The 24,181-nt window shown below is 39.9% G+C and overlaps 1 protein-coding gene across 1 annotated transcript in view; it reads left to right on the top strand.

The window, feature by feature from the left end:
* The window catches only part of LOC128696186 (protein turtle homolog A), a 382,411-nt gene that overhangs the window by 203,117 nt on the left and 155,113 nt on the right, over positions 1-24,181 (top strand). The window contains exon 3 of the mRNA XM_070094792.1: positions 8,105-8,292. Within this exon, the coding sequence (XP_069950893.1) occupies positions 8,105-8,292 (188 nt within the window). The remainder of the gene's footprint in view (positions 1-8,104; positions 8,293-24,181) is intronic.

The following is a 24,181-nucleotide window of genomic DNA, read 5'->3' as shown; positions in this document are numbered from 1 at the left end:
TCCTTGTGTTGAATCGCCCTCATGAATTCAGTGATTCATGGAAAAAAAAGTAATAGTTTGCCCCACGATTAGCGGACGGAGGACCGAGCTTTCACCACTCCTTGTGTGGAATAACTTAAACATAACAAATATAATAATAACAAAGCAAATCTCGAAGTACTTCAGACGCACTTGGGAAATTCTAGGAAGTTCTTCAGTTGCATATATTAGAGAAAGTAGGAACCTGGAACACTGAGCATTGAGGGGAACCTACTGTGTTCAGGTGCACTGGAGATCCCACAGAAGTTTTAATTAATCAATAACCAGAGTGAGCATTAATTGGGTTGACAGAGTGCCAGTATTCCATTACTGGGTGCCAAGTGACACCACTGGAGCGAGTGATCACAGCTCGTCCCACGCAGCAAGTAATGTTAGTTCTGCCTGAGTGGGAGAGAGAATACAAGTTTAAAATATATGTTATTTATTTACATGCAGCGCTGAATCAGATATTTTATTCAGCACAGAGAGTAATGAAGGCTCGATACTTCTTCCACAAATCATAAAACAAAAGCACAACACTCGCAAGTAGGCTTTTCCAGAATGGCACGAAAGAAGAGGAGGAGGAGAAAGAAGAAGAGAAAACAAGTGCGAGAATGAAAGCCATAATACACGATGAAAAAAAAAATGAGTAACGTCTTGTAGTATATATGTTTTGTCATCGCCTTTCAATTTTCACTTGTAGTAAACGATACTGAGCATTGTTTATAGTTTCATTAGTTTTAATAGTATTATATATAGTTATATTAGTGTTAATACTGAAACTCGAAGTGCGCAGGGAACAGAAGGTAATTAAGTTCGATTCAAGGATGGGAAGGGTACCTAATAATTTTTTACACGCATATATATATATATATATATACATATATAGATATATACAAATATATACATATATAGATATATATAAATATACATGCAATAAGATCACAGTAAACAGGTGATTTCAAAATATGCAAAACAACCACTCTGAAAGAATAGAGAAATTCCAAGTGCTTTCGTGACTACTCACATTATCAAGGAACTATGAAAGTGAAGCATCCAAGGAAGCTATATAAGGGGTCGGCCAGCACCTCACTATCAGATCCCACAACGGTTAAACACGTGACGCGCGGCGAGCCAACTTGGATAGGTCCTTTGCAAAACTCACCCCCAAGCTATTTATTTGTCCAGTGTATTATTAAATTCTTCCCATTTAATAATTAATTTAATAATAATAATAATTAATTTAATAATACACTGGACAAATAAATAGCTTGGGGGTGAGTTTTGCAAAGGACCTATCCAAGTTGGTTCGCCGCGCGTCACGTGTTTAACCGTTGTGGGATCTGATAGTGAGGTGCTGGCCGACCCCTTATATAGCTTCCTTGGATGCTTCACTTTCATAGTTCCTTGATAATGTGAGTAGTCACGAAAGCGCTTGGAATTTCTCTATTCTTTCAGAGTGGTTGTTTTGCATATATATATATATATATATATATATATATATATATATATATATATATATATATATATATATATATATATATATATATATATATATATATATATATATATTAGTCCAGTCTAGTTCCAGAGGTGGTACCTACCTATATATATATATATATATATATATATATATATATATATATATATATATATATATATATATATATATATATATAAGAATTTATTCACATTCTTATGTGTAGTAGACTTGTTTACAGTCGTGTCTAAACGCTTGTGTGATAAGAAACGAAAAGTATGTTAATGTGTTTTACGAATTATGAAAAAATCTAAAAATTGTGTACGTTACTTAACACACATATTGGTATACAAATTCTTTATGGGTATTTGTGAAGTGATCTGGGAAAGTAACAGAGCTCAAATGGTTGGATATATGTTTTATTTAGCGACGCTCTTAAATAAAAATACATAACATGAGGATAATAATCACCAACCATGAGTACTAGTTAATTAAGACAATAATTGGTGACTGAAAGTAGAGCTTAATTATCATAGCTTACCGCCCACACTAGCAGAAAAAACCTCACTAGATGCAACGTTTTGTATGATTTGACACAGTTGTACACACAGCGTAACGTTGTCTCAAAATAAGCTTGCTTTGCAACCTGTCTTTTCTTCACAAGTAACCCTGACTCAAGACTATTGGCTGAAATCATCTTATTTGCTGGAATATCTGATCATTAAATTCGTTGCCTCCCTCCGTATCTCAGCCAGTGGGAAAGGGAATAATAATTCAGCAAATGTAAGACGCTAATTATTAATGCATTTTATGTTGATACGCGTTTCAATGCCTCATTAATCGGAAAATTGGAAATCGCTTTTGCGTCAGACCAAAGATGAGAAAGAGGTTAGCTTCCTGGCTTAAGTAGGTTCTTTGCATGCCGCGAGCAACGAGGGGCTCCGATAGAAAACGTCTGGTCATTTTGTGTTATTTCCAGTACGAATGGGAGCGTTTCTGCCTCTCTTTTTTTCCAGAAAATTGTTTGAGAATAAATCAGGGATATGCAATCAAGCGGTTTGCTCAACTAATGGTTGCGGCAACAGTGGCTGGAGCTGTTGGAGTACATTCGTCTCGTAATTGTTTTTATTAATGATCTGTTTACTGATTATACAGTTTTGTTGAGGATTGCAGTATGTAAAGCACAAAACTCTTATACATTGTATACTTAAAAGAAAATATGCATAGAGTGCATCAACGTGTAATTTGGGTTGTGTGATTTATAAACATAATGGCTGTCCGAGAAGCAATCAGTAAGGCAGCAGCCATTTACCCTCTGGATCACCATATTGAGGGACTGGAAGAGGAACGTAGTAGTTCGTAAGAATTTCGGTGATCTTAGATCCAATTCTTAGATTAAATATGTGGCACCTTTCTCACAGGGGCGTAGAGTTTTCGACCCATTTGAGAAAATGGGGGTACTGATGGTCCAAAATCTGAGCTACATGATGGTCTTGAATGGTTCATGATCCACGGAACAGGAACTAGCTTATGATCAGCAGCACCATCCTGCTGACAAACACTACAAGAGATGTATGTATCAGCCAAGTTAGATATACAATATAAACTCAATGGTTACGTTATTAGATACACCTGATCGATAATGGAAATATCTAACCAGCCAATCATGTGAGAGCATCTCAGTGCCTAAAAGCATGCAGACGTGATCAAGACGTTCACTTGTTTTTCAGATCAAACCTTAGAATGAGTATGAAATGTGACCTAAGTGAATTTGACCATAGAACGATTGTTGGTGCAAGACAGAGTGGTTTAAATAACGCCAGAAAATTGTGTGAACTACACAAAACATCCAGTGACCGGCAGTTTTATGGGCGAACACACCTTGTTGATATGAGAGGTCAGAGTAGAATGACTAGACCGATTCAAGCTTTTGGTAACTCAACTAACCATGTGTTACAACACTGGTATGCAGAAGAGCATCTCTGAATACACAGCTCGTCAAACCTTGAAGTGCATGAGCTACAGCAGCAGAAAATCACACCAAGTTCCACCTGTCAGCTAAGAACAGGAAACTGAGGTTACAGTGGGTACAGGCTCGCCAAAACTGGACTGCTGAAGACTGGAAAAACGTCGACTGGTCTGACTCTACCATCTGCAGCGACGTGCAGATGGTAGAATCAGAATTTGGAATAAACCTTTGGGATGTGGTACAACGGAAGATAAGTAGCAGGATGGGAGATGAGAGATGAGAGAGATCAAGTTTCTTCCTCGACTCAACACTGGGCTGTAGCAAGTATTTGTTTACCTGTTTCTTGCGTTTAATCCCTTGGAGTTTAAATAGCTGATATCATGCAGACTATATATACTGGCTACCACCATGCTGCAAACACGTTTGTATTCAATGGCAGAGTCATATTAGTGAATTGTGAAGGGACTGTGGGCCAAGTCACGAGTCAGGAGCAGAGATGAGAATCATTCAAAGAATCTCCAGAGGTATGCACGCACATAAGAGGATTTCTGCCCTCAGTACCCTGTAGTGCATTGTATTTTATGAAATTGTAATCCCTTGTGATGTTATCAGTGCAAAGAGTATTGGAAGATTCTTCTTTTTGCTGTTTGAGGTATGATTTCGGACCATTCTGGCTGATGGTGATCGCATCCTGGAGCATCGCTGTAGTGATCTTTTTCACGAATGTCTGTTGTAGCTTGATGATTTCGTCAGAACAATAAAAATATCCCACGGACTGATGTCACTTTGTCAACACTGCTAAACTGCCAGTAATTCTAGAAGAAATAACTTTACCTATTCATTGTCTGATTCAATCCGCCGAGTTTTGGGGATTCTCAACCCATCCAATCCGATGTGAATGCTCAAAACGTTTTCTAGCGTTGATTTCAGACGGATATCGTATTGAGTGATGAATACTTGGTAAAGGAAATCAGCTTAGGGAGTGAGAGAAGTATAATGAAGACGTAGAATATCGTAGGCATCACAGCTACCCATACTGTCTTCTATCCCGTTAAAATCGGCGAATTTTTTTTCTTGAATTTCACCGAGAGCGTCTGATCCGAGTGGGACTCAGAGAAGTACCGTCGGATGAATGAGCTCCACCATGGGGAAAGCCATAGTAGCTTGATCAACAGTGTGTTGGTTGGAAAGTTTTGAGAAAACCTTAAATTCATTCTCTATGCTCTCTAATTTTTCGAAATTGATCTGAGACGTCCTTAATAAGTAAACAAAATAAGGAGAATAGCCCTGCTGAACATCTTCCAGCAAGTCAAGCTCAAGTACACCAAACAGAAGATTCAGATCACCTTTGTAACAAGTAACAAGGGATTTGGTGATAATCTGAACGCATTGCATCGGTTGTGATCAGATTAGAACAAATGACAAAACCCAGTTTAATCAAGGTGCTTTAATTACGAAATTTAATATTTAAATGCTTAAATATATTTATTAATATTATTAAAAATATTTCCTAAAATTTCCAGTACACGTCAGTAATCATGGACAGACATTTCTTCGTGCTATTTTTTTTTTAAATTATAACCAAAACCTCATAAAAACATTTTTTGTAAGAATTTTTGTGATGGTATGTTCGTTGAAGCTGCGTCCTTGTGGTAGTAAATTTCGAGTTACTAAAAATTTCATGCAGCTCTTCCTCCTTACAGTTTTATGGTTATCCTAAGTACCGTAAACCAGTCTCAGTCTCTCTCTCTCTCTCTCTCTCTCTCTCTCTCTCTCTCTCTCTCTCTCTCTCTTTCTCTCTCTCTCTCTCTCTCTCTCTTTCTAACTGAATTCATTGTGAGAAGACGAGAGGAATTTTTTTTTCTTCGAAAACTTAATTTAAAAAAATTGTAAAGCGGAATTAAATCTTCATTTTAAATTTACGTAAAGAAAATTAAATCCAAAAGGTAAAAATCAAATGAATATAGCATGAAAAATACGTGAAATAGTAAATATAAAATTTCTAAGCAAACTGCAGGAAGAAACACAAATTATAAATGTTTTAAGCTACCAACAGATAAGTTATAATAATGAAATAAACTATAGAGCATTTATTTATAAATAAGATTGACGGATAAAATGAGCTTTAGCGGGCGGAAAGCTTGTCTCCGCATGAGCGGAGACAAGCTGCATATATTAGTGTGTGATAAGGCTCTTGGGGTTAATATAAAACTCATCACCAGAAATTCACGCAAACGTATAACGGCAACAGCATATGCAAGAGTAACCTCAATAACATCAATAAAGAATCCTTCAGAACCTTATGTGCGACATATGTTAGATCAATCACTCAGTACGCAACCCCAACACGGATCTTACATCTGATCAAGCATGTGAAAAAACTCGAAAATATCCTTGGGTTTGCAACCAGGACGGTAGCAGAACTGAGAGGAACACACTATGGGGAGAGGTTTAAGGAAATGAACCTGACGACTTCAGAAGAAAGACAAGGGAGGCCATGATCATATATGCAAAACAAGAGGAACTGCTAGGCAGATAATGACAGACTGACTTAAGATGTCCTGGATCAAGAGGTCACAAATGGAAACTGAAAATGCAGATGAGCCATAGAGATGGCAAACTCAATGCGCGGCTTCAGGAATAGATATGATACAGCAAAAGAGGGCAGAAGTCAGTGATACCGATCAAAGGACTATAGGAAGCGAGGCTAAGGAGAAAATCTCGAACCCAGTAACTCTGTGAGTGGAAGAAGAGTGCAGCAACGAGTACTGGACTTAAAATACACAAAAGGAAAAAGAGGTAAAAAACAGTACTGAGCTAGATACCAGGCAATATCTCTCTGTGGGGTCTGTGAGAGACAATAGCACTATGTGAACCACTAGCCAAAATCTTCATCTACACAACAGATACAGGATAACTACCAGAGGTGTGGAAAACAGAAGACATAGTCTCGATATTTAAGACAGGTAGCATTAAAATGTAAATCAGTGTCATTGACACACATAGTATGTTAGTTTATAGAGAAGGTAAGTAGGGGAGGGCTCATAAACAACAAGCACAAGACAACAGCAGTGAGGGAATGCAGTAAGGATTTAAAGAAGGCTTGTGATACATTAGTGAACAAGAGATAAAAGCAAGAGACGCAGACAGGAATGGCAGGAAAGGCACTTCAATTTATGAGGGAATACTTGAGTGGGAGGAAGAGAAGGATTATCCGGGAAGAGGTGTTGGAATGCGCCAGTGCGACGAGTGGGATTCCAAAAAGGCCTGTACTGGGATCGGTACTAATTATCGTGAATGTGAGTAACATAATAGAAGAAATAGTCAGAGGTATCCCTGTTCACAGATGATGGGAAACTAATAAGGAAAATTCAAACTTCAAAGGGAGCTAGATGTGCTACAGGACTGATTCGACAAGTGCTTATTCGAAATTAAGCCAGGTACTGCAAAATTATGAAAAATGAAGAAAGGTAAAGAAGACCAGAAACGGTGTACATGCTCGTGGGACAAGGACTGCAAGCTTCACCAAAGGATAACCTCAGGGTAAGCATATTATCAAGCATATCTCCTGAGGTGGTAATCGACCGAATAACTTCCATAGAAAGCGAGCGTCTGGCAAATCTAAGATTAGTTTTTAGGAATTTCGTTAGTCATTCACGACACTAAATACGGCATATGTTACCCCCTCACCTTGGAGTATGCAGAACCAGTGTGGAATACACATCTTATCAAGCATGTCAATAAACTGTAAGCGTAGAGGTTTGCAAGGGGAGATACTGAAGGAGCTGAACATGATAACTTTAGAGGACAGTACATGGGAGACATGACAACAACGTACAAAACACTGAGAGGAAGCAATAGTGTGACAGGGATAGACTGTTAGAGAGGGCACAGCTGGAAGTTAAAAATACGAATGAGACACAGGGACGTTAGGAAATATTTCTTTAGCCTCATAGTGGTCATTAAGTTTAAGGACCTCGGCATAGAAGTTGTAGAGGCAGAATTCCATACATTGCATGAAAAATGGGTACTATACGGCTCAAGAAGCCAAAGAGCTCGAAACCAGCGGAAATACCATTACCGGGAAGACGCTTAGAGCAGGAGCTGAGACTCGACCCCTGCATTGACTTACAGGTGAGCACACATATAGGCAAGCACACACACACTCGCACACATGCATACTAACCTCCCCCCTCCTTCCCCTGTACACACACACACTCACTTTTTAGTTGCTCGGCGGGACCCAGAAGTTAGAGCTTCAGTCTAACAGCGTTAGGTATGCAATACTCACTGCCTCCCAAATCCCAGGTATCGTGTAACAAAGGATAGGTGAGCTCCCCTTCAACACGAGAACAAATGCTTCACTCCTTCTGTCTATAGACAGTCCATCGTCCGTACGCTTTAGGGTCTACAGATATTCATCTACCAACCCTTCAAGGGGTCTTCTCGTCTGTCCTAACAAAATGATCAGCATGCTTGTCATTTGTCTGTTAGTCTGTCTCTCTCTGTCACTCTCTCATCCATATCATTACCCGTATCTATCATGATCTCAGAAAGAATTTGCCTACCAATTCTTCATCGCCGCCTAAGGAATCTTTCCATCATTTACGTGATTTTCTCTTTGTTTTCCTCTGCAGCTACGATGGTCGGGCGCCACAGCACAATTCCAGTTTCCAGCAGGAGGGCGGAGAAGTGAGGGTGAGCAGAGACGCGGCTACACTCACAATTAAGAGCGTAGGCGTGGAGGCCGCGGGCGTGTATGAGTGTCGTGTGGATTTTTTTAAGTCTCCCACCCACACCAGTCTCGTCAACCTCACCATTATCGGTAAGTAGAACCATTCATAGAACCATTAATACAATCCTCAACAGAACGATTAATAGAATTCTCAACAGAACCATTACTAGAATCAACAGAACCATTAATAGAAACAACAGGCCCATTAACAGAATCAACAGAACCACTTATAAAATCAACAGAACCATTTATAAAATCAACAGAACCTTTAAACAGAATCAACAGACCCATTAATAAAATCAACAGACTCATTAATAGAATCAACAGACCCATTAACATTTTTTTATATAAAATGTAAAAACAACAAGCAATTGTGTGAAAGGTTGGAAGTTCTCTCTCCTTCCGACCGCTTCACGGGAGAGGTGCCTTGGTGCCGGTGAAGAGCTCTTGATCCAAGGGACTGACTCTACTCTTCCCTTCCTTAAATCAAATCTGATTACCTCCCAACCCCCTGTTCCACTTGCCCCGAGGGGCTGCATGACCCCTACGGGTATGATGAAGAAGATGAAGATGAAGATGAAGAAGATGAGGAAGAAGATGAAGAGGATGATGAAGAAGATGAAGAAAAGAAGAAACCGACTCACTGTCCTGCCAGACAGTAGTTAAAACAGTTTCCACATACTCAGGAAAATGATGATGGAAACGAAAGAGCATTTGGATTATTTTCGAGCTCTCGTGACTCTTATTGTGGCTCTTGAAGAACTAAAACACTCTTCAGTTTTCTTGTAATTTGTGAGTTGTAAATAATGCAAAATATATGTGGAATTTTTGGGTTAAATTTTCGGATAGTATTTTCAGAGACATTTTAAGTTTTAAGTCATTGATTTTTTTTTAAAGATTGCATTTTATGAACCCTGAGTTGAGACTTTAGGGACGTTGGATTGTGATTTTTAAGGACGCTAGACTGTGATTTTGATATATTGGTTAAACATTTCTAGTGTTACAGTAATCAAAATGTCCTGACTGGACAGAAAACCGAATCCCGATTTGCACACGGAGGATCGAGCCTACTGCACTTCTTGCGCATCGTAACCCACATTTGTTCATTCATTAAATACAACCTAAATCAAGAAGAACCAAAGTTGCAGTAGTAAGACACAATTTTTTTCTTAATTTTACTTCTCGTTGGCAAATAAAATAGTGTAGCAGAGGGAGAAAATTTATAACGTAAAACGTAGTAGGTTTTATTACTTAATATAAAGTAAAAAAAAAATACAGCTGTTTCAGGTTTAGAAGATAATATAACCACGATGTAAAAAATAAATCAAATCTGTAATAGCGATGTCCTAAAAGTATAAGGATTCACAAATAAAAATTGACAAAGACTTTGAACTATTACTATTGGGCCTTGAACAAGACCTCTTAAAACGGCATACATAGTACCCACAAGAGTAAAGTTTCAAAGCGAACTTTTATTGGCATAATGTTTCGCTCTGTGATGAAGAGTTCAACGTTCCCCCGGTAAAAATTTCTTCTGAAACTTTTGTTTGTGTCCTCATGGTTTCCTTAGCTGAAGAGGACATGCTATACGACGTAATGATCCAAGTGTTTACAAATAACGCTTTATTTCAACCTGACAAATGCAATATAATTTTGGTGGAGAAATGTTGAGAGTGTCAATGTGTAAGAGGGAATCTTTTACCGTCATGGTGGTGGATGAAGGCTGTGTTCTTATGGTAGTGGAGAAGAGACTCTTGTAACGACCGTGTTGTGTATAAAAGTTTTGATTCTAACTTGGTGGAAGGGAGAAGTTTTCGCTGTTATGATCTTAACATGTTTGTAACAAACGAGAGAACGGTCAAGAAATACCCCAAAACGCAGTCTCACAGTCGCGCACGCACACACACACACACACACACACACACACACACACACACACACACACACACACACACACGTGCACACTTGCAAAAAAAAGCAAGAGAAATACACACACAAATTCAGACGAATAACTAAATAAATACAACTCGCCTATAACGTCCTTTCTAACAACCACTTAAGTAATACTCATAACAGTTCTCCTGCAAAACATACAAGAGAAAAATCAAACATTCACGCAATATCAACAAATAAAATTTTATTTTACTTCTGCAAGGGGGAAAAAAATGCTATATACCAGACTTTTGTGTATAGCACCAGGGGCGTATATATTGTGTGAGCTAACTGATCGCTTCAGACTTACCAAAGATGGTAAATTCATTATAAATATGAAGCTCACTCAATAATATAATCATAGATCATAATGAGAAACTAATTTTTCTGCCCCCTGTTAGGAAATATTGTGACAGTAACAGGTTCTGCACGGCAACACAGTGCACAACCTGTGATAATAACAACAATACGCCACTGTATAGCACTGAAATAATCTATGACACAGAACAGGTGGATTGGGGTTCGATCAGGGATTGAAACCTGATTGTTTTATCAGTGTGAAACATGGAACTCCCGGATGATGGTGAATCAGAATTTCAAACAACACGTTGAATTAGAGTTTGAAAGCGGATTAATTTGGTCTGACTGTGAAACAGGATATTTAGATGAGGACAAAACGAAGAATTTTATCATATTAAAATGGTACAATCACTTCCCTCTGGAGATATTTAAACAGAAGATAAGAATAGTATTGTTTATTTCGGTTTCACACTCAGATTTTCTTCTGCAAAGTGCTGAAGAATGTCTCAGTGGTAGTCATCAATTGCAGCTTTGCCGTCCCCTTGAGGTGGTGGTGTCGGAAGCTATCCCAGCTTGGCTGTCTTCTTGAAAGTAGTGATGGTGGCAGCAATGGCAGCCTGGTTTTCATAAGGGTGTGGTGATGGCGGTGGTGGCAGCAGTGATAACAGTGGTAGTGACAAGTGGTAGTGATAACATTGACAATCTGGATGCCTTCACATGGTGATTGATATGGTGGTGGACAGTAACGGCAGCCAGGCAATAACCAGAGAGACGTGGTGGTGGCAGCTTGGCTGTCTTCATAAGGTGGTGGCAGACAGGCAGCAATTGCAGCCTGGACTTGTTGACTTAGCGCAAAGCAGCGTAATGTAACACAAACAAGCCGGCCTCAGTTCTTCTCATGGTCGTACCCAGGTGGCTCCTTAAGGCCGTGGGAAGCTGCAAGCATCTCAAATGGAACTCATCTCCTCTGGAGGACGCACCTAGTAATGGGATTCTGATGATGAAGGATGCTGATGCTCTTGTTCCTTCAGCGATTTCCAAGAAATAATAAATGGAATTTCCTGCAATCCATGGATGATTCTATCGCAGAGATTATTTAAATCCGATTAAGAGTCCCCTCAGGTCACTGTTTGTTCGATCAGGACGCAAACATGAAGTTGATAATATGATGACTCGTTAACGAAATTCAGAGCTTACATTTTTTTTAAGTTACGTGATCTTTGAGTATTGTGAAACAACGTTGAACGACGTAACCTGTAACAAATTCGCTGCATCAGGAAGATTAAATGGATAATCATTATTATGTCAGTTTCACCGTAATTCTCTCTCTCTCCCTCTTCCCTCCCTCTCTCTCTCTCTCTCTCTCTCTCTCTCTCTCTCTCTCTCTCTCTCTCTCTCTCTCTCCCTCTCTCCCTTTCCCTTTTTTCTGTCTCATCACACAATAAACAAAAACACGTTAGATTAAAATTTAACACACTGAGGAAGTGAATCTGAGCTAGCTCAACCCGAATGAATTTCCTCGCTGTCACCGAATCCTCGCAGACGCGGACAGACATAAACAGCCAGAGAAAGACTGATACACACTTACATTTCTGGCTCAACAGAGGCTGCATTTGTTGACTTATGGCTGGCCTGTACGCCGCATGTTCTCTCTCCTCATTCCTTAGTCTTCTCATGCATTTTATAAACTAGTTCTTGCATTTGAACAATATTCTACTCTGTATTTATGTTTCATTTCCCATGGTACTTCATGCCACATAAGGACTGAGTAGCTTCCATGAAGTCACAGCTGATGTCACTTTTTTCCATTATAATTATCATTGCTGCTGCTCCTGATGCTGCTGTTGCTGCTGCTGTTGCTGTTGCTGTTGCTGTTGCTGTTGCTGCTGCCGCTTTTGCTACTGTTGTTTCTTCTTTTGCAGCTTCTTACTCCGCTGCTGTTGCCGCTATTTTTGCTTCTGCTGTTTGTGCTGTTGTTTATTCTGCTTCTGCTGCAGCTTGCGCAGATGTTTCTGCTTCTGCTGCTCCTTCGTCTGCTCCTGTTGCTGGTGTTGCTATTCTCTCTACTTCATTTTCTTCTCTTTACAATCATGCCTATTTCTCTGTAGCCACTTTTCTATTTGTCCTTCAATAAAATTTAATTAAATTTACTTCCGTCCTCCGTCTAAAAATTCAGTCTTGTTTTTTAAAATGTGCAAAGATATACATATACCAAAAAATTTAGTGCGAAAACACTAAATGAAATCCAGTGACATCGTAAACAAGACAAATGCAACAATTTTTATGAGTGAATTTCCCGTCGTCAAAGACGTATTAAAAATTTCCTCGAAGGAAATGTAAAATTTCCTTTAAATCAGGAAAGCATTTTTAAGTCATATAAAATTGCCTTTCTATTCATAATGAGGGTTTGCATGTAGAAGCTAACCAAACCATACCACGGGTGGGGTTTGAACCCGCGGTCAGAGAGTCTGATGACCGGTCTGATGATCGCAAGCTTTTTCGGTGGGCCACCATTTTCTTCAAACCAGCGTCAGGAGACGTTTGTCCTGCTTCCTGGCAAAGTTTTAGTAATAATGTTGGTAAAAGTACTTACAATATGTTAGGTAAAAGGTCACAAATGCAACTAACCAGACATTTTATTGTGGGAACGTTTCGCTCTCCAGGAGTTTTGTCAAGCCGTTACCATGTAACGGCTTAAATAGCAACTCTCTTCTTCCCGGATAAGACAAGCGAAAATTTGTGCAATAATTTCGGAAAAATCATTCTGAACCTAACAAAAAAAATGCATTTCATTGTGTTTATTAAATTATTGTAAACTTATCTAAAATACATTTAGTTGGATTAGGCTAAATTAAATTGCGTTTGTTATAATAAGGTTAGGTAAGTTTTCGAACGTTCTTTTGGTACAAAATTACTGATTTTCACGTTAACGTAAATGAAAAAAATACATATATCTTTAAACGTATAAGAGAAAATTTTAGCAAAGACATAATTTTAAATGAGTTCTTGCCAATTGACTAGCTTTACCTATTCGGCACGACATTATATATATATATATATATATATATATATATATATATATATATATATATATATATATATATATATATATATGGAGAATAAACTGCACATAATAGATCAGTAAACGAAATATAAACAATTATGAGTCATGAACAGTATATTCAATCTTGAACTGTAGTGTTAACTGCGTCAAACTAGGTATTAACCTCCCCGTCTCACAATTAGCGGAAGGAGAATCGAGCCTTCGTCAATCCTTGAGCCTGAGTGATCCTCGCAAAATATTAGCAAGGAGCGTAAATTGCCTTAGCGCATCTGAGGAATAAGAAAACATGACGATATTCGTCTTGGTAATCACGGGAAAGAGAAAAATATGAGACGGTGAATAATTCGATCCCGTTTTCTTTTACCTAAAGAGACACTCAATTAAATTGAGAAAACTCGCACATGTCAATAAGGAGATATCGTAGAGCAGTGCAGCCTTTGTCAGGAGTGTCTGAGAGACGCGCAACAGAAAGCTTCGTCACAGAGGACGCTCCCCGATATGAGGTGGGTGACATCCTGCTTGAGGTAGGATGTCAGAGCTATTAACTCAGACACTTAATTATGATGCACTCACGGGGAGTTTCATCAAGTACCTGATGATGTCCCGATATGGGTGGCGAAGCACCCACTTTAAGTGACAAAACCCCACTGTGGACGATAGAACAACAATAGGGGTGATATAACACCACTGGGAGTGATAAAGCATCACTGTGAATAATAAAGCTCCACTGTGGATGATAATGCACTCCTGTGGATGATAAAGCTCCACTGTAGATGATAATGCACTCCTGTGGATGATAAAGCTCCACTGTAGATGATAAAGCACTACTATGGATGATAGAGCACTACTGTGGATGATAAATCACCACTGTGGATGATAAAGCACTACTGGAGCTGAAAAGTCTGTTCAGTGTGTCTTGTAATTACCAATGGGCTCGAAGTCATTCTCTCCCTACGTTAGACTAAAATAAACGGGAGAGACGTTGCCATGTTAGAACCATATTTTCGTTGGTGTTTATAATGCGGATTAATGTTCCCTGAAGCAGAGCACCTTGATACTGGTAAAGGGTTTCTTGATCAAACGAATTGGAGCAATACTCCACTTCCTTGGATGAAACCTGATTATATTCCCTCCTCCCCCCACCCGGCCCATTACCTTTTTGGACTTAGCACTTCTCCCATGAATGTTAAAATAGCTAGATGGGTTTCGGCCTATGCGCGATCTTAGAAAGGGATCCTCGTGTCCCATAAGCTCAGCCCCCTCTACCTAAACACACACAAAAGGAACAGTGAAGGATGGCATATGTTTTTTTATGAAGTTAAATAACAGCGTCGTCTTGTAGACGAAGGATTCACAAGCTATCACGTGGAAGTTAATATCGCAACTTCAGGAAGAATTACATAGTTAAATAGATTAAACTTTTTGCTAAGGACGAGAAAACCAGCTTTGAAATTGCAGAAGAGGCTTTCCAAATATATCTCTTTCCAAAGGTTTCCAAAGGTATCTCAAGTTATCGACGTTGAAATTTTAGAGCCGATCTGGTGAGGCATTCACAAAATAACGCACGAAAACCATTACTTGAATTTTTCAATTATAAATAAAATTGGCAGACTGGCATCTATAAATCCCAAGATAAATCCAAAACTTTCTCTAAGGCGCACCGGCGTTTTTCATAACAGTAATAAAATCATGAAGCTGACAAGAAAAGACATTCCCAGATATCGTGCGAAATCCAACAATTCCAAGTTAATATATTTTACTAAACTGGCAAGTTCATACCTACACAGCCTCAACCTTCTAGGTTGAGGCTGTGTAGGTATCAACCAAAGATGGATGACGTTTAGAACAGGTATACAAGACCTCACCTAACCAAACCAACCCCAGAGTATCCCAACTTAATCTAGTCAAGTTTAACCTCATCAAAACACAAAAATTTCTAATCTAACAAAACCTAACAAACCCTAACCTAAACAAACTTAACGTATGCTTACCTAATCTCAGTTATCATATGCTACCTGACTGTAACCGATCTAGCCAAATCTATCCAAAGATGGGGTCACTTTTCAAGTTCTCTCTGAGGAAGAATTCCGTGCAGGTAAGAGTGTTTGTGTGCTCATCTTGCGAAGAGAAAATATCTTGGAGATGGTTTGAGTGTCTCTGGTCGATGTTAACAACACACCAACTTCCTCAATAACCCAGGAAATAGCTGGCAAAAGTTCGTGAAACTTGTCTCGGTGAGTACACTCAGGAATGAGTCTTCTCTTCTGGTTTTCTTTCTGTACCATATTAATAGCTACACATACAAACACACACACACACACACACACACACACACACACACACACACACACACACACACACACACACACACACATATATATATATATATATATATATATGTATATATATTATAGTTTCCTAACACCAATTTCCCTAGCCACATCTTGCCTCCAGAACAATTAACAGGTGAACGCCGGTATCCTAAATGCTCCAAATCACAACTGAATGCTAAATTGCCATAAGCTAAGGATCAGAACCAAGCCGGAAACAAGTGTCCTGTTCCCTGGAATCAGTTCATTCATTGATTGCTCCTAGCTTCTGTCGCGTAAACCCGTACCTGACAGGAATGCAACCTCTCCTTTTATTAGTTGATTCGCTTCCGACAGGCAGATTCCGTCACCTGAAAATCTCCTCTGAGAAATGAACAGAATTCACAAACCTCAAATTGAAGGTAAATATTCAGATATTTCGGTCTATCGTAGGATCATTGTCAAGCCACTTTTCTGTCCAGGATAGACCGAAACGTGAATGTTACTTCTAATTCTTGAGTTAGCCACGGTACTGAGATTTTATTCTTACATGAACAGTAGCTTGAGACCAGTAAGCGAGGTGTGTGACATTCCCTTCTTGACCTCGCTGGTGGCGCAGTGTCTGATGCGATTTTTATTGTAGCCATTTGTAGAGATGGCCTAGTTTCTCGGAGTATGATCGTGGTGGTGTCGTGGGGAAAATAGATAGCTAGATGTGGGAGGAGAAGATGGCGGCTGCTTGTGGTGGGGGAGGTGAGTTATCTGGTTGTGGAGTGGATGGCTCGTTGTGGTGGGGGAGGCGAGTAATTACACAGTTGTGGTGGGGGAGGCGAGTAATTACACAGTTGTAGTGGGGGAGGCGAGTGGTCACTTAGTTGTAAAATGATGCATGTTTAGTGAAAATAATTTATTTTTAGTGGTATGGAGGAAATAGTCCGAAAAATCGTAAATAAACCACTTACTATTAAACGTGTGATAATCTACATATTTTAGCTAAAAAAAATGAAGAACGTGTGAAAATGTTGTGAGGCAGATGGATGCTTAACATAAGACTTAGAAGATCACTGCATGAAGCCTAATTTCATTAATGATATACAGCACTGGCAACCTGATGAAAAGACTTGTGCAACGCTGGGGGAAGGGAAGGGGGGTCTTTATCATCAACTTGTTGGTATTGTATAGCATAATGAGATGAAACTTGTCTTACGCAGCAACACCAAGGAATCTTGGTGTTGCTGCATAAGACAAACTAACCTCTGGTCCAGTTCTTGGGGATAACCAAGGGAATCCCACCCACCTGTGACGATGCCGGCGTCAACTGAATTTCATCTGGCTACACTCCTGGTATAACCCTTGGTCGTTGATACCGACCGACAAGTGGAAAAAAGATACATGAGCAAAACATCATTGTGTACTGATTAGAAAAAGTTTTGTTCCTGGAACCTTGATTTCTTCAAACTTGTGTGATAAATGGTTTTAAAAAACCGACAAGTTGAAGATTGAGACATTTATGCAACATATGGGAATCTTTATTGAGGAAACGTTTCGCCACACAGTGGCTTCATCAGTCCAATACAAATCAGAAGGGTGTAAAAAGAGGAGGAGTTTGAGGTAATCAGTCCCTCAGCCTGGAGTCGATGTGTTCAGCCAATCAGTCTTGTAGAAAATACAGCATAGGGCCGTAGACGTGGCTTATATACTGTAGTCAGGTGAGGCGAAGCAGGAGGAGGCGGGGTCAAGTAAGTCTTCGTCCACAGGTTGGACAAGGTTGGAGAATTCTCTGAGGGACTGATTACATCAAACTCCTCCTCTCCTTACACCCTTCTGATTTGTATTGGACTGATGAAGCCACTGTGTGACGAAACGTTTCCTCAATAAAGATTCTCATATGTTACGTAAGTGTCTCAATCTTCTTCAAACTTAAAAAAGTGAAGAACGACGGCATCTATAGGCATAAGAGGAAGTGTGAAAGGCAAGTAATGACTTAACGAAACACCGAATGAGGTTTCTTGAGAAGGTGTCAGGTAGCCCATGAGGTCAGTAGATTCCCGTGTTACGAGGTGGGTTAAGTATCACGTTTGCTAGTCACTGATATGTTGCAGTTTCAATCTATTGGCATATTTGGTATGAGGTCGGCCATGAGGTCACTAGATTCCCGTAGTGTTAAGTGTGGTTTAACCTGGTCGAGTATCATGCATGCTAGTTTTATTATGTTATACTCTCCAGCTACTGGCATACATAACACACTACTAGGTTTAACCCAACCTAACCCAAAACACTGGACTCTGGCGACCTTATGGCCGACCTAACGTCATCTCAAGATGTCTCACACTTTGTTTCGTCAGATCACTGCCACTCTTTCTCACCTGATTTTATACCTACATTGTCATTCTTGACCCTTTCATGTCAAAAATGATCAATATCAAAATGGTATACAATACCGACAGGTTGGTAGGTAAGACACATCAATAAAGTTGCCTAAATGTTGCCTATGTGTCTTACCTACCAAAAATGATCAAGGTCCAAGCACCGAGACGGTTTTTAATAAAAGTGCCTTAGTGCTTGCTCAGGTGCTTGTTTTTGAAACCTTGATATTCATGAAGACTAAGGAACTGAATATCATCTTCAAGACTTCAGGACCGATTACCCGAGTTTCCGGTCTTTCTTATATAATCTCCATACTGACATCTCTGTGGTGTTGCATGCATGTCTTCTTCATCAAGTCTAATGGCCCTTGATAGGCAGGTCGTATATGATCGACACAAAAGCTTCAATAACTCTACGGCTCTATTACTAAGCCAATACTTTCCTATACCCTTTTAACATTTAAATTGAACGAATTTTATCCATTATTCCTACTGTATTTCTTTCTTGAATTATCACTCTTGTTTACATCTCCGATGTTTAAGTCTGTCTTCCACTTCTATACTTAAGTCAAATCACTTTTCACTCTACATCGTTTGCTCCCAGGACCGAAACGTATTCACTAAAGATGTCCTAAGTGTATTTACTTGTGTTATTTCATCAGTAGTGTTGGAATCGTCATACCTTCTGCTTACAATGAATATTGGCTCCAGAGCTTCTCCCTGGGGGACGCCTTATGTTACGTCAATCGTAACGGGTCTGTTCTGGCAGAATGTTGGTTTATTCGTCATGGAAAATCAAGTGACCAGGAGTTTAATCATACGATGACCCGTTCAGTGTTGCCAATATTATAGCGGAAGTATGAAATGATAGTGTCACTGACACACATAAGGGTGGGGTCGCCATTAGTGCAAATTTCCAGGTAGCGCCATGAGAGCTTTACGATTAGGAATGTAACAGAACGGTGCTCTGTTTCTAGGTCCTTGTGATGAATAAGACATGTGTAACACCTGAGTATATTTAATGGTGGAGGTGTTTCTTCAGCTACTTGCTTTTTCACTCGAGCACAAAGAATAAATACTGGAGACGATGGAAACAGACAAGAGGTAAATTTGTGGTGATTAGTCCCTTAAGCCTTGATAAGTGTTCAGGCATCGAACACCTATTAAGGCTGATGGACACATCGTCTCAAATTCCCTGAGAGAAAAATTTATCAAGGATAAATTTAGACTTAAAGAATGAACACTTAGAAAGGTTGAGGGACAGATCACCCCAAAATCAATTTTTATTCTTATAACGTCTACAGTATTCTTTGTATTGGAATGAAAAAGTCACAGGTCGGCGAAGTCTCCTGTTCGGGTAGAGGACGAGTTGTCACTAGACCAGCGGGTCGGTGCTATATCAGACCTGGTGTCTCATGTGTCTTAATTCATCTTCTTCTCTCTACCATTAACACATTAAAATATTTCCTGATGAAGAATCCCTTACCATCACTCTGCCTTCTCTCTGTTGGATGTTCTTGTAACTATTTCAGTACCCATCCCCTAACCCATCCAACTTGTTTTTTCTGGTGTCAGTTAATCTCCTGTGGGGGAGCTTGTCAAAAAAGCGTTTGACAGTATAGGATTATTCATTCTGATAATACCAATTATAACATGATAATCCTTCCGTTTCCTGCCAATATTTAGTCATTTATGATATAATTCTATTAACCTCGGCAGGATTTTTCTTTTGTGAGTCCATGATGGCTATTTACAACAAAGATTGTGCTCTGTAAGTTATTTGCACTGTGTTTGTATGCATATGTGTGTGTGTGTACTCACCTAATTGTGGTTGCAGGGGTCGAGACTCAGATTCTGTGTGTGTGTGTGTGTGTTCAACTAGTTGTGGTTATTGCAGGGGTCGAGTTACAGCTCCTGGCTTCTCCTCTTCACTGATCGCTACTAGGTCTTCTCTCTCCCAGCTCCATGAGCTTTATCATACTTCTTCTTAAAGCTATGTATGGATCCTGCCTCTACTACATCACTTTCCTGACTATTCCACTTCCTGACAACTCTATGACTGAAGAAATACTTCCTAACATCCTTGTGACTCATCTAAGTCTTCAACTTCCAATTGTGACCCCGACATGGGAAACCATGTCGATTCCTCTCAGTATTATGTATGTCGTTATCATATCCCCCTATCTCTCTTGTCCTCCAGTGTCGTCAGATCGATTTTCCTTAACTTCTCCTCATAGGGGACTAGTCTCGTTACAAACCTTTGCACTTTCTCTAATTTCCTTACGTGCTTGGCTAGGTGTGGGTTCAAGACTAGTTCTGCACACTCCGCTATGTGCCTGATGTGCAGGGTCCTGAACGATTCCTTACTAAGATGTCGGAATGCTATTCTTAGGTTTGCTAGGCGCCCGTATGCTGCATCAGTTATTTGGTTGATGTGCACCTCAGATGATACTCACCCTAAGATCCTTTTCCTTGGGTGAGGCTCGCGCGCGCGCGAGTGTGTGTGTGTGTGTGTGTGTGTGTGTGTGTGTGTGTGTGTGTGTGTGTGTGTGTGTGTGTGTGCGCGCGCGTGTGTGTGTGTGTTCGCGCGCAAGCGTGTGTGCGAGAGACAGAGAGCGTGTGCGTACACACTTGCGCCTGAGTGAGTACCGAACTAGATGTTCTTCCCTCTCTGTGCTGGCAGTGGCTGAACTCAAGCTCCTGGATCCATTTCTTCTGACAGGTGCAAATGATTTCTAGCCTCTTTCTTTTTTCATCATACTTACAAAGTACTACTACCAAAAGGAGGAGAGACGGAATCAGGATGGCAGATTTACACATCCGCCAGGATATTGCTGCCCCCAACGTACGACTTGATACGTTGAAGTAGAGGCAACTTTATGCAATGCAGGAACTCTGTATACCAGAGAGAATCCTCCCCAAGTTGCAAATACCACCGACTATATCATTAACACTCCTATAAATAACAAAAAGGCACAATACCGTGACTGGAACGATACACAAATAACCCGCACATAAAAGACAGAAGCTTACGACGACGTTTCGGTCCGACTTGGACCATTGACAAAGTCACACTAACAGAGGTGGAGCAGGACGGCTATATATAGGCAGGAAGAGGTGGTAGTAGTAGTAGTGGTAGTAGTAGTAGTAGTAGTAGTAGTACAAGAATTGAATATAATACCGACAGGATGAAATGACACATGCACAACACCCGGGCATCCCCACCGTAGACGTTTCGCCATCGTAAGCTTCTGTCTTTTATGTGCGGGTTATTTGTGTATTAACACTCCTCCCCACAGAACCCAAAGAATGACTCTTCAACAGAGGGTGCGTCGCTTCATCCACAAGGATGATTACCAATGACCAATGATCTTGAGCAACCTCCCTGCAGATGAAGATGATTGGGTAACACCGGAACCCTTCTATGTTTACTAATAATATCCTCGCCCCTATTTACAGAGACATCTTTTATAACTTCTCTAATCTCACATCTACTACTGTAACATCGCAATGTTTACTATGGTGGGACATCTTGAAAGAAGCCAACATGCCCAGTAATTTTAAATAAATTGTGCGTATATTTATCGCCTTTGTCCTGCAAACGCAAAAAAAAAAATAAAAGCGCAATTGCAGATTGTATATCCATTACCAACTCAGAGTCATGTACCTATATATTTGTTATATGTGTGTGTGAGTCTGATGGGTGTTATACCCCTTTCAATAATTTTCTGATATAACACATACACATTCCCAATTGCACCAAAGTGGTTGGGCTACTTCCCTTTAGTATCCTACCTCTCATCTCCCTGCCATCCTTTTCCCACATTTCTATCCTTGCCCATCCTTCTTCGTTTCCCTTCCTACCAAAGCTCTGGTCGTAAGTTCAAGTTCACTACCAAAAATAATACGTATTCTGTCAATTTCCACCTCCAGCTCCGTGACAGGCTCCATCTTCTCTCCTCAGCTCTGTTTCTAGGTACACCACCTCTCCTCAGCCCTTTGTCAACCTCCACCTCCTCAGCTCCATGACTGGTTCAACCACCTCTTCTCGGCACTGTGTTGACTTCAGAATTTCTCCTCTCAGCACTATCAGCTTTAGCTGCCTAACCTCATCACCGTCAGCCTCCTCCACCTTTCCTCAGTATTGTCTCAGCCAATGTCAGTCACCACCACCTCTCCTTCCAGCACTGTCAGCCTCCGTCGCCTCTCACCAGCGCTGTGTTAGCTACCGCCACCATCTCTTCCCTCAGCTCGTTACCTTTCTTAACTACTCGAACTAAATTGTTGAAACTTCCCTTTGACTCATCTGGAGATTCAACTACCATCTGCATGTACTGTTCTCATCCATCCCATCTCAAACAGTTCCCGTACTTAAATTGCTGTGTTTGCAGTGGCTAAGCAGCACCTTCAGGTCCACGTCAAGTATATTCTGTAACATATATAGCTGTGCTTACAGGGGTTAAGTCTCGTAACTATGTCAGACAGCTCCTGTACTTACCTAGCTGTCCTTCAGGAGTTAAGATCCAGTTCTTAGCCCCTTTTTGTAACCATTAGCCAATTATCCTAGCTTTTTAAATGAGTGTTATTAATCTAGTTTGTCTTGTGCTCAAGGTTAGTTTTCCCAGAAATTCTCTCGTTGTACCTTATCTTATATATTCGCTCCCTACCAGAGGTCTTATTTCCGGCCTGATAATTGCTTATGTTGTTGACCTTAACATGATTTAAATGTATTAGTACCAGTATTCTTGCAATTAGCGTAACTTTTTCTTTTCTCATTCTCTTTCAGTCGTAATTATTCTCAGAGTTGAGTTCTGTGGCAGTGGCGTTTATTTATTTATTAAATTAAGAGTCAATATTCACTCAGTCGTTTTTAAGTTTTATTCCTGAATGCGTTCTCGGGTAATGTAAATCACAGGATGAATTAAATTATGAAGAAAAAGGATCTATTTACAGGACTGTCTAGGGAATTTTGTATACAGGGAGTTTTACATTTATTTCCATCCAATGCAATAATAAGTCATTAGTGAAGAATATTTAAACAAACAAAATGACGTCCAACTAATCTTACAAAGACCCGAACCTCTGTGGGACAGATGTGGTTAAACACTCCACAAGAAATAACTAATTTAAGTGTAATTAGCACTTCTTGATACTCAGTATTATTACCAACTGGACTCCATTTCAGGGTCGAAATATACAAACTTTATTTTTCGTGTTCTTGTCCACATGTGGCTTATTACTTAGCACTCTATATGAAATATGATCAGATAAGCTTTTGAGGGGAAATCTCCCAGATCAGAAAAAACACATATTTAAAGCAGACATATACCAGACCTGAATGTCTATATATAAAACACGTAATGGAGGAGGTCTGACAGAAGTCATATTAATCAAAGGAATAATCAGAATGGTTTACGGAGAAGAGACGCTGGTAGTCAACAACATCCAGCTGGCTATCATAAGAGACAAACTGTAAATTAACTAGTTTAACAATATCTTCAGAGTCAGTTGCACATAAAATAATCCAAGGCTCAAGTTACCGACTGTGCAGGTAGCCCAGACTGCCTCGCAAGCACTACACATCATCACTGCCAGTACGCAAGTGTGTCAGAGGCTTGACTTAAATCCCAGAGTATCAGAGGTTTGATTCAACTTAAATGCCAGGATTTCTGAGGTCATAGCTTGCACGCTAGTCACTGCACATGATAAAGCCACAACCCTGTCCCCCGCAACGTCTCCGAGATTTTCCACCTCACCTTCTACAGTATTTAAGAGTCCGTTCTCATTCTTTAGTTTCATATCGTTCCAGACCATGGAGTTGAACTCTTCTCCAGGCTGAGGGACTGACCACCTCAAGTGCTTTTTCTCCAAGGTTGATGGATTGATTACATCTTCATTTCACTACTACTACTACTACTACTACTACTACACACACACACACACACACACACACACACACACACACACATATATATATATATATATATATATATATATATATATATATA

The sequence above is a fragment of the Cherax quadricarinatus genome, chromosome 48 (assembly GCF_038502225.1).
Source record: "Cherax quadricarinatus isolate ZL_2023a chromosome 48, ASM3850222v1, whole genome shotgun sequence".
NCBI lineage: Eukaryota > Metazoa > Arthropoda > Malacostraca > Decapoda > Parastacidae > Cherax > Cherax quadricarinatus.
This window is presented reverse-complemented; position numbering and strand designations above follow the sequence as displayed.